Raw genomic sequence first — 12,543 nt, 5'->3', positions numbered from 1 at the left:
TTTGACAATATATTATAAATTTATTGAAGGAACGTAACGAGTTTGTGCACTTGATAAAAAAAGATGCAATTCGATGTAAAGGCACAGTGAAATTGTAGGTAAAAAATTTATTAGATATTTTGCACTTGAAATAGTCAATATCGAGCAGGTTTCAAGTCAGATGATGAGGAGACTATCAAATTAAATGTAACAACAGACGGATCAAAAACTACTATAATTATCAAATGGTAACCCTTGCATTGTGACAGAATATATTAAACACAAGTGCGGAAACATACTTGAACTTTAATATATATAAGAGTTACAGGAAAAAATAAAAAAATGTATGGAGCATTCAATCATTTTATTATTGGCTGTGCTTTTAACGAAAACACATTGAAGGGATTGATGACTTAAACTTCACTTGAAATTTCTCTTTTCCTCAGAAGACAATGCTAAAATGTTGCAAAATTGGCATGTATACCACCATAATGACCAGTATATTCTTCTCATTTTTGTGGGGTTTTCTTTCCTTCTTCTCTCCATGTATTTGTGTCCCAACTATTCCGAAACTTTGTATCAAGATCTGGATCATTCTTCTCTGTACCTATATGGTGAATACAAAGAACTTTTGCATGAGAAGATAAATGTTCAGATTCAGGTTAAAACCTTGCGATCTAATCCCTTGCCCACCAGTGGCCGCTTCACTCAGGGTGCAATGAATGGTGTAGGCCAGGGGTGTGAAACCTTTAATACAGGAGGGCCAGATACAAATAACTGGGCAAAACTGCGGGTCACACCTTTATTCAACATAGGCTTTCTAGTAGATGCAGGCACAAAAAAAAATGGGTTAGGGCATCGTAACGTCATAGATAATAAATTGGATTCAGATATAGGCTTTGCAACGCAAAGGAATCGGGAGTTACTCGCACGTACCAGATTAAACTGAATTAAAAACTCATTTCTTGGGGCGCATGCGACGCAAAATTGGCACTTTCCAGGGCCCGCACAATTTTCCTTTGTGGGCCGCAAGTTGCACAGCCCTGGTGTAGCCAATGCATATCTGAAAATATTTCAACCCTTCCAAAATAAAGAGATCTTTACATAATTGCTTGTCAAGATTCTTGTTCAGAGTGAAAGACAATGTAGAAAATGACCAACCGGTTGTAGTTTATATCTAACTTACCAGAAACAGCCAATAATGTAAATGCATGACTTGCACTCAGTGAAACAATTTTCATTTTAGTGATTCCAGGTAGAGCAACTTCTTGTGGTTCAGGTGATACCGGTCCTGAAGTTGAGCGTCCGAGTTGCCCTCGAGAGGTTTTACCCCAAGTTAGTACTTTTCCATTATCAGTTATAGCAACAGTAAATGTTCCACCACAACTGACTGCTTGAAATCTGAATAACGTCAAAATTTTAATTTCTGACCTATAATTCCCCCACATAGACCCGCAGATGAAACAGAACAAATATTTCTTGATTCTCATATATAATAAATATGTTCTTTCAAACAATAGGTTATAACTTATAAGTTAAAATATATATATACTAAAAACTGAAAAAAGCATTTGATTCAAATCAGACAATGGGAGGAGATGAAAAATTACGAACAATTTATCTAGCAATGTTATTTTGCTGTATTTCAGCAGCATTTGGAGAAAAGATTTAGATCAGAAGTATGCAACAGGCAGTCAGTGGACCACACAACCCGCTCTGCCAAGCCATTTAGTGTGACCCTTGTCAACACTAAGAATTTTCCCCATTAACCATAAAATCATACTTGGACAGTTTATAATTAAAAGGGTGCTCACCTGGGTAAAAATACACTTTTGCTCTTGTAACTGCATTAAATCTTTCACCTTTATTACTATACCATAATTCGTTGTGTACAATGGACAACTAATTTTTTTTGTGTGGCCCAGATAGATGTCTGAAGTTGGTTATACGGCCCACTGACAATAAATGTCACAAACCCCTGATTTTAATTAACGGATATTAATTCAAACAATAGATGCCCCTGATATCACTGCCACACTTATTAGACAGCACGCAAATAACATATTATATCACATATTACAACCATTATCATACTACGAATTTTAGAATAAGTAATATAAATTTCTCACTTAGTTTCTGTGTCCTGCGTTAATTTCCTAGGAATTCTCATGCTATGACGTCCTGAATCATTTGGTGGAAAACCAAGTTGACCAAACTGGTTATTACCGACCAATAACAAATCTCCATCATCTAAACAAAAGCATCATTTCATTATACCATTTTCACATTAAAACAAGGATAGTTTACCATGTGCCGGATATGACCAAAAAAAATTTTACTAATGGCAACAACACATTTAAAAATAAAAGTTGTTCAATAAGATATTTGTAGATTTCTTTTTGTTCTGTACAATTCTGTGGAAAAGCGTTCAGTTTTTTCAATCAAGTTCCTCTCTATGCTTGTGCAGATCTTTGTAGGGAAAAATCAAATATTTTCTTCAAATCCAATAATTTGAATATGGTATGTTTACAGAATACTGAATAGTCGAATACCGAACATTTTTTATACACAACAGGGGTCCAGAACATTGGAGTTCGATACTACCCGTTGGAAATTGGTAGAAACATTGAAAAGTTAGCAATTGAGTGTTTTTTGACTGGTTAATTTCGCCATAATCGCTGAATGCTTTTGCCAACGCAATCGCTTCAGCGGCTGACATCCTAATTTTGGCTTTGACATCCTAATTTTGGTTAGAGCTTTGGATCAACTGTGTTGCCATCAAAGGTTCACAAATCAAATCCCCTGTTTCAAACGTCATCAAGGTATGATAATTTGAGTAGGAATTCGGATTCCGACTTTCCTAAAAACAGTAACTCTTCACTTCACATAACAGTGGTTATATAGGGCCTCGTTCAGAGAGAAAAGATAAGGGGCGGGTCATAGACAGATGATGATAATCATACTTACCAGTGATCATAGCAGAATGTTGCATTCCCAAGGACACTTTATTAATTTTGACATCAGTGAATGGATATGTTTGCACTGGAATGAGCTTCAATGATTCTGATGTTTCCTTTAATACTTCGCCATTGTTAACGACATCTAGACCTAATCTGTTGAAGAATTAAGAGTTGGTCAAATTCTATAAATAGGGTTGAATTTTTTGAGAACTTAAATATGAGAAGACATTGAAAAATCAGTTTATGCAAAAAAATTCGAAATTAAAAACATGATTTTTTGAAATATATTTTTCGTATTATGATGTAATACGACGCTCACTCGTGCCTTTTGTCCCGAACATTTCGGAAAAAGTAGTCACTGATATCGAACAATATCTTAAAGAATCCCTCTTTTGCTCTGTTGAAGTTCTCCAAGGCATATAAGCCTCTGCAATATTTGTATTGCAGTTGTATTTATCATATATCTAGTGTCATGTCAAGAAGTTTAAAATTCCTGACAATTTGGCACAAACAAAAAGTTTGGAAATTGCTGGTCTATGCACAAAGAGAGATCTACTTACTTATTATGATTATTGTTTCCACACGAGAGCATTTTTTTATCCTTAGTCAAAATAACAGATGAATCGTTTCCACATATAACTGACTTTACTTCATATTCTTGAGGTACTGACACAGGTTGCGGAGTACAATGTGTCTGTCTGTCTCCAAGACCCAATCGACCTATAGACAGGATGGGTAATTTAACAACATCACCATTAGTAACCATCAGTTGGGGTTACGCAATACTAACTACCTTTCCTTGCTTCTCTCTATTTGGAAACAAAACAAACAATTGCTAACCATTATTCATGTGCATGCCATTGAGTTTCTTATCATAGTTGAAAAGTGCTTGTCTGAAGAAGTCTAACCCAGGTAAGACGAAACATTACAGAAATACATTTGTGTTAGTGTGCAGCAAGACTCTTGAATCGAATAGCACCATTAGAAGTTAATACCTAACTAATAACATGAGTAGTTAACATACCTTTGTCCCCTGATCCCCATGCAAAAACCTCGTCATCGCTAGTTAATGCAAGAACATGATACGATCCACATGATATTTCGATCACTTCATGACTGAGTAACGCTTCAACAATTTTTGGCTGAAAAAGACAAATATCTTGATTACTACATCTTTGGTGGTGTAAGCATTAAGTTCAGAATTCATTTGTATATTTTAGAAGCGAAAATACAGAAAATCCTGATAAGATAAGGAATTATTAAAAAGCGTTAAACTAAACTTATAAATGATTATTAAGAATATCAACTTCTCCTTCCGTGAAATAAAAAGTATATTTGTAAGCTTTCATAGTCTAACTCAAGGGTAGGCAAGGTTTTTGGACCAGTAGCTAAAAATGTGGCCCGGCATGTAAGTGTAACGTGAAAGTTTTTTTTCATTTTTTGAACAAAACAGTGTTACAAAAGCAAAAGTGGAAAACAAGCCAAAACTAAATTTAATCACAATCTCAACAAATTCCTTGAGATATTTTTAGCTTAAACCTTCAAAATTTAGTTTTAGTTTGGTTGTTGCAGAATCAGGTGAGCCAGATTGATTTACCCAATGGGTCGGATTTGGCCCATGTCAAGTCTAACTTCTTCAGAAAAAACAAGAAATAACTGTAAGACAAATACCATGATTATTATAGAACAATTTACAATGATGATATATTTGAAAATGTAGAGATGAAGGTTCTCTATTTAATCCTATGGAAGCTTTCAAATATATTTGCTATTTCATGGAAAGAAATTAATGTAATTCTTATTTTTAATCACTTTAATACAATCTCATTCAAGCATCCTTGTGACAACAACCACATGCTTATCCAAAGTAGGAAGTACAATACACAACATTGGGTACTCAAGTAGTATGTGTACCAGGTTAGAGTTGGGGCATAACTATATTCCGATTTTCCTTATTTCAGTTCTATTACGAGTTCGGGGACTGTCTGTGTGAGCCATAGGCTCTGTCCTTTCACACAACTTGATGTAAATTAGGCGAAGAAAATTAGTTACCTCCATAATCCATATTGGTACACATACTTCTGGAGCGCCGATGTATCTGATATCATGCTTGTGTGGAGCATTATTCAGAGCAGAATTAAAAACATAATATTCTTACCTCATTAAGATCATTGAAACTTCCATGTCCAAGGCAGCCATTACTTCCAGTTCCAGATGTCATTAAGATGCCTCGATCAGTTAAACAAGCCATATGCATATCACCACACGATACCCTGAAAGAAGATAAAATTTTGACAAAAAGTACACAAAAAAATCTTTTAAAAAGATTTGAAGAGAGCAATGCTTAAAAATATGGACACGAAGGTCATGCATTGAATTTTTAGGATTTACATACATATTCATCCCATTAATACAACTTAATCATATGGCGAACCACGGCCTCTCATCCGATTACCAGTCCATGTCGGGTATGGGATTAGTTAGCCAGTTATTTATTTTCAAATGCATGGACTTGATGGTGGATGAAGCCATAATCGACCAGCAGTCCAGCAATAATTTACCTTGCACGGTTTCTAACCTGCGACCCCATGCAGGGTAATCAGAGGTGCGGTGGCAAATGTATTCCTAATGCTTAGCATGATGAGCCACATCCACGAGCAGAGCATTGATAGGGAAGGGCTGAAGAGCACACAGTTTGCTGAAAAGGCCGACAAACAAGCAATACAGAGGGGTCAGAAGTGTTCTCCTTTGATTTAAATAACAAAACAACACTTTTTTTCCAGTACAGAAAAATCAAGATCGATTGGTACATTATATGAGGAGTGAAGAGTTTTTTACCCCAACATCAAAAAACATGAATTTAAAAACACAGTGCATATGTAAATTTAGCATGTAACAAAATCTCACATTTTGACACATACACCAGACTGTCCCTCTAGGAATCTGGGAATAAAAGCTGGAACATTTTGTGAATCTTCTAAGGCACCTGGTAATGCTTGAGTTGATGAACTCTGATAATAAAAGGTAATAAGTTTAGTTTGAAACAACTGCATCTGATATGTTCATTTAAAAACTTTATTTTTAAAGTTTTACCTCCCAAATAATAAGTCTGCCGTTCTCTGTAACGCAAGCTTTTTGAGTTCTGCCACAATCAACTTGCACTATCTGAAATAATAAAAGAAAATGTAACTGAAAAAAAATTTCAGTTGTTAAATAGATCAGGGGTACTCAAACTTTTTGTGTTGCGGAGCCCTTGAAAAGGTTGACTATTATTCACGGAGCCCCAAAATAAATGTTAAAATTGTTACTCTCCGATTAATATTCCTGAGTAAGTTAAAAGTACTGTACTTATTTTAAATGCTAAACATTTTTAATAGGGTTAATACAAGTCATACATAAATCTAAATGTAAAAGATAAATTATATATACTAAAGCTGTAAATTTGACACTTGACAAACATTATTAAATTAGGGGTCGAATCTTTTCCCTTTAGACATTTTTGAAAGACTTGAAAGGCCGCTAATGACGTATTCGATTGTATTTTGTTACGATCGCCAGTTCTTTTCGTCAGCATGGCGGTGTTTATTCTCCCTAAATCAAAAATTCCCCCGACATAAACATGTATAGTTCATCAATGACGACGAGTATAGTTTTTTTGTTCTCATGGGGAATTATGAGTTCAATGTGAAAAACATGTTACCATATTATAGTCATCGGGGACGAAATGCTAAAAATAATAAATAATAAAGAGGTAAATCCGTAACTCAAACTTCTTGATTGAAAAGCGGCATTCTAAAATATTAAAACTAAAACTTAAAATGGAAGATAACACTATAAGTTTTGTTTCAGCAGACTCACGCCAGATTAAAAACGCTTTCATAGACATTGTAAATCACAAAATTTGGTGCTATGTTGGTTTTTTTTTGGTTATTCGTCGTAGTAACTGCGAAACCGAAACACAGTCAAATGTGCGCGCGATGTACCTGTTTCCCCATTTTGAAACTACCGACGGAGCCGCATGCAATGAAATGAATTTCAATCTATCGTATTTCGCCCCGACCTCATGATTTTTTAAATGGCGATATCTCGCTCGTGAGTGCAAAAGAACAAATCAAGCTTGACGAATCCCAAGATCGCAAAAATATGACTGCAATTTATGTATAGTTGGCAGTTTATCGCGTATTTTATGGTAATTCAGAATAGTATTCTTTCAATTCAGTAATCCTAATAGTAAAATTAGCCACTTCAGTATTTTGGAAAGTAATCGAATAGCTCGCGGAGCCCCTGGGTTTCTCTCGCGGAGCCCTGGGGCTCCGTACGGAGCACTTTGAGAACCTATGAAATAGATGATACAGAGACCTTCTCAAACCCACAAATCTTTGAAATAAAACATGCGGGCCACAACTGGCCTGTCAAGACATTTAGTGTGGCCCTTTGGTCAACATTCAGATTTTCCCCATCAAGCATAAAATCCCCCCACAGTTCGTGTTTCAAAAAAGCACTAACATGGGTTGCAAGTTGATACAACTTCTGTTAACAAACAATGCAAGAACTCAAAATTTCAAGTATACCACTAAAATGTTATATAAATAAAATTTCCCACTGTGAGAATTTTTTAATTCGTTGTGTACATTTTTTGTGTTTCCCAGCCAGATGTCTGAAGTTGGTTATGTGGCCCACCGACAAATGATGTTGCACACCCTGCTATATACCATCTGGCTCTGGACGAGCAAGCAGCCATTGATGAATTATTAGGGTACTTTTAGTGATTTTGTATTTTTCAAAATTACCATAATTTGAAATTTTCGTACATATTTTAATTCTCAAATTTTTTTGTCCAATTTTTGGAAAATTTACTCTGTCTCTATTCAACAATTTTTTAATATAACCCTAAAAATCATATGCATTTAACATACCCTACCTGAGTATCTGCATAAGGTAGAGGTAGTTTCATAGGAGTTGATACACTTCCACCCCAACAATATACTACAAAGTGCTCCTGGCTTTTCGTCTAAAAATAGAAAATCAAGTATTATTTTCACAGAAGACAAAAATTTGAAAAAGCTATAATCAAAAGGAAAAATGATGTTAAGTTTACGGCATTATGTGAAACAGATTCTTGCATAAAATTAACGAGAAAATAATCCTTTGGGCCTTTGTGTCCATATATTTGAGCATTGTTTTTTTTGTTATTAATTACATAATCCCTTACCGAAGCCATTGAATCAATTGAAGAACTTGATGAAGTATGATGAAATCTTCCTTGTTTACCAGAACCTGAGCTTTTCTGATTTCTGAAAAAAATGAAAAAGAGAGAATTATACGAATGAAAACTGAAAAGTTATATACACTTGTTCCCATTTTACAAAATAAAAAAATTATCCAGTATTCAAAAAAATCTTTGGGACTATTACAATGCAGCAAATTTTTTTATCAACAAACCAAGTTTATATTTTTGTTATTAACAGTGTCCAGGTCAGCTCAAAGCAAGTTTATACGTTCTAATATAAAAAGGGAAACTTTCAGTCTTTAAAAATTTCCTGCTACCCCCATTCATGTTTAAAATGCTACACAGTTCAACGAAAGCGTGCCCCATCTCTGATCCTGTGTATTGTCTCAAAATCGTGTGATTTATGTTTTGCACTAGTTTCAAAAATTGTGTTTCAAATCGAAAAAAATTGCAATAGATATAGTACTTTGAGTGAAATTGGAATACTCTTTGCGTTACCCAAAATTCGTTGTGCGCCCCCCCTGCGGAGTCACTACCCTTTTTCCATGGATTTTATCAATATATAATAAACTCACTTTACTTCCACAGCACCGATATCCACATATACATCGATAAGTTTTCTCATAATGAATGGTTCAGCCATGATATCGACTACACAAGGTCTTAAGTCTGGATTCAAACTTAATAATCTTTTCAATAAATTCATCAACGGATTGCTGTAGAGTTTCGGAAAATTTGTGTTGTAATGAGCTTTGGTGATTTTATTCACCAACGCAGGTAAATTCTGAAATTATTCAAAAATAAATGATCTACAAGAGTGTGTGCATAATATCGATTACCAGTGTTGGGGAGACACCAAAGAGACTGACTAAACACTCAAAACTCATTTTGAAAGTTTTAGTTGTGATCTTCAAACATTGGGTTATAGCAGGATAATAATTTCAGGTGTTAAGAATTCAATAACCCAGACTGAACTTGCGACTCAAAACAGCAATGACTTGGAAGCTGTACTTCTAAATTCGTTGGAACTCAACTTGGGACTAAGGTGACTCGTGACTTGAAATTTAAATACTTGTACCCAATGTTGCTTATTAGTATTTTGGAAATATAATACAAATTTAATAAAAATCATGATGTAAAGATAAGACCTTAAAAACATCAAAATTCTTTTGAAGACAATTTAAAGTCTAAAGGCCATTAGCATTTACAAATAGTGTTATGTTCTAAGTAAATTGAAAACTTACCGTGGCTTCAAAGGCTCTTCTCAATGCAATAAGTTCATAAAGCATACATCCTAAAGCCCACATGTCGCTTTTCTGATTGTAAGCTTTTCCTTCACATAATTCAGGAGAAATATAGCATGGTGTACCAACAACCTGTGATCAAAAGAATTTAGGCTTGTATTAGGCTACAAGTTAGTGCATCACAACGAGAGAAAATATGTCTCGAATAGTCACAGAAACTGAAATATTTCGAACTACAGTTTGAAAATTGTTCCACCATGTGCGAATCTGAAAAATTAATGGACCCAGTTTTCATATACTAATTTAAAACTATCAAATTTGATTGTAGGGTTGAGCAACATCCCATCAAGTATGGACACTTCTGTTTAACGCAGGTGACATAAACAAGGTTCAAGTACATACATGTTATGTGCACACATATACCCAAGACATAGCTCAAACACAAACCCATGCTAATTACAAAACTAGTGTGTAGTAGTTCTAATACTGAAATGAAAATAGAGATACAGCTTGACTTTAGCATAATAAATGGGCAGGCATTAGGCAATACTCTCTAAGAAACATTTCGTCCTTTCAAAAATTGTAATCTTGTTATGTATGTGGGTGCTTTTTTAAACTCTCAATCATAGTGAAATCTCATAAAAATATTTATATAGCATGACAGGCAGGGGGGTTTCTAGGGGTTGATATTTATCTCACATTATTATGTCGGCAGATTGCTGTGGTATTTTAGAGCAGTAATGCTTTTATTATGTCAAAAGTCGTCGCAGCCATGAGTTGTGTTGCATACAAATGAATTAATATAGAAAGATATTTTAAATTCTCTTAGTTGTCATAGATTGAATAATAAACGACGGAAATAGTAAATCTTTTATCGAACTCGTGATCGCGGCTACAGTTTCAGAAGCCATTGCATGGAGATTTACGAATCCGAATCCCCCTGTTTGAAAATCATAGTTGCACCCCTAATGACAGGAAATGAAGCTAGAGCCTGGCAAATAACCTTCTCAGATTACACTAGCAATAAGCAGCCATTTTAATGTACCAATGTATACATAATGATATCAAATACAGAAAATAAATGAACTTACTGTCATTGCTTTTGTTTTCGTGGTGAGAACTTTTGAAATTCCGAAATCCGAAACTTTACAAACTCTGCTCTTTCTATCGAGAAGTATATTTTCTGTTTTCAAATCTCGGTGGAGGATATTTTTTGCGTGAATATGTTGCAATGCAGTAAGTATTTGCACGAACAAATGTAGAACTTCCTGAACATTAAAACGAAATAGATAAATATAGAAAAATTAGCAATAATTGCATACAAACAATTACAATTTAAGCTTCAAAAATGTTTTCGTGAAAAAAAAAGGATCGTTGAAAAAATGAGCGTTTTTGATTTGTTGAAAAAAACTTCGTTGAACAAAACACGAGTAATGTCAAATTTTTCATGATAAAATGTGTGATGAATAGTTTTGTTACATATTCCAATAAAATAATCCACAGACAAAATGCCCACTGATAATCTGTATTAGAAAACTTAAATAAAAGCACGTTGTAATATTTCACATCAGCAGAAACTTCATTTTACTGATTGATAAAATAAATTAACAACTTGATTATTTTATAATAATGTTTGTTTTAAACTTGTGGACATGGGGAATCGGAAAAAATTGTCTAGAAGTTTCAAATACGGGCGCTTGTTAAATAACAGTAGATGCTTGGCTGTGATCATGTTCAAAGTATAACAGAAAGGGTCGTTATTGAATGACGAAACCCCAGACAATAGGAAAATTTGATAATCAAATTACTGAATCAAATAAAAAATAACAAAAATCATGCTTACTTCTTCACCTAGAAGTGATGTTTGTTTTTTCAAATATTGATATAAAGTTCCTCCTGAACAAAAAATTCAGAAATAAAACATGCAAAACAAAATCAAGCAACCATGCAACATAAAGATGAAACAATGTAAATACCAATCACAAATGATAAAAATAATGTGAAGCAAAAGAGGAAATGTACGAGTCATGATAGACCTTTTTACACAATCTTACCATACCAAATGGGCCAGTTAGCACAATCTAGGTACGCAAGATTGTAAAGCAGCAATATAGACGTGATGTGGGTTCGATTCCGGTTCAACTTTCTCAAAACTGACGAATAATAATAAACTGTACTGAGCAGCACTTTTGAAGTTAGAATTATCAGGCCACCCACTCGTGGTGCATGTAAAGTTGGCACATTCACCTTTTTTTTAAACTCAACCAATGAAGTTGTTTCATGTCATTGACTTAACTAAGGTGAACTCAACAAATGAACAGACTTGAATCAAGCATAATAACATATTGGTTCACTCATATAACATATGGTACCTTGTGCATATTCCATTGCGATTACTAATCTTGTACCATCAAGAAAATTTTCGTAATATTGTATGATATTTGGATGACTTAAAACTTTCAAGATTTGTACTTCGTTTCGTGCTGCACCACGTTCTTCTGCTGTCATGGCGTCCATAGGAATTTCTTTCAAAATCAGCAATTTTTTGTCAGTTTTTCTACTGCATAAGTAGACACTCCTGGAAATATGACAAAACATTCATCAGAAAAGCTTTCAAGATGGCTGAATGACTAATGTGACTGGAGATCTATCTCAGTTACAAGAATGATATGAATATATTAATCACACCCAGAAGTGTAAATACACAAACTTAGATGGTGGAGGTAAACAGACTGTATTCATAGGATTGAACTTAAAAAAGGTGGAACCTTTTAAAAAGCTGTTTTGCTTGATTTGGTACTTAAAAACATCAAATTAAATTTTTTTTTAACTTTTGCACTTATTATTTTCTATTACAATTTCGCAATTTCTTTACTATATTTTCGAATAAACTTACGGTATTCGCTTTTGTCTTGGTACCCTCGAACTATTCTGTGAAAATAGGATTCTCTAGGTTCAAAGTTTAAACCATAGAAAATAGCTTACCCAAATGCACCTTGTCCAACAAGATTTATTTTTGTATAATTCTCCATTTTATATCGATATTTTCAAATTCTTTTGATCTGTTTATTCATCTACATTGAAAACCAGCTTGTACAATCCATTTTAAACTAAATTATAAAACTATTTC

At 34.1% G+C, this 12,543-nt stretch overlaps 1 protein-coding gene across 2 annotated transcripts; it reads right to left on the bottom strand.

The window, feature by feature from the left end:
* LOC120331702 (serine/threonine-protein kinase Nek8-like) lies at nucleotides 1-12,540 on the bottom strand. Of its 2 annotated transcripts, XM_039398833.2 has the most exons (17): nucleotides 12,399-12,540; nucleotides 11,786-11,991; nucleotides 11,257-11,309; nucleotides 10,505-10,681; nucleotides 9,414-9,545; nucleotides 8,745-8,953; nucleotides 8,152-8,233; nucleotides 7,861-7,950; nucleotides 6,033-6,104; nucleotides 5,847-5,950; nucleotides 5,098-5,212; nucleotides 3,964-4,081; nucleotides 3,500-3,659; nucleotides 2,947-3,092; nucleotides 2,109-2,229; nucleotides 1,166-1,380; nucleotides 1-586 (listed from the first exon to the last, which is right to left on the bottom strand). In XM_039398833.2, the coding sequence occupies exons 1-17, from the start codon at nucleotides 12,443-12,445 to the stop codon at nucleotides 489-491; spliced, it is 2,145 nt and encodes a 714-aa protein (XP_039254767.2). In that variant the 5' UTR covers nucleotides 12,446-12,540; the 3' UTR covers nucleotides 1-488. The 2 variants fall into 2 exon arrangements, with proteins under 2 accessions (XP_039254767.2, XP_039254768.2); XM_039398834.2 differs by lacking the exons at nucleotides 11,257-11,309; nucleotides 12,399-12,540 and having other exon boundaries at nucleotides 11,786-11,928.
* Nucleotides 12,541-12,543: the final 3 nt, after the last annotated feature.

Source organism: Styela clava, chromosome 6, assembly GCF_964204865.1.
Source record: "Styela clava chromosome 6, kaStyClav1.hap1.2, whole genome shotgun sequence".
Lineage (NCBI taxonomy): Eukaryota > Metazoa > Chordata > Ascidiacea > Stolidobranchia > Styelidae > Styela > Styela clava.
This window is presented reverse-complemented; position numbering and strand designations above follow the sequence as displayed.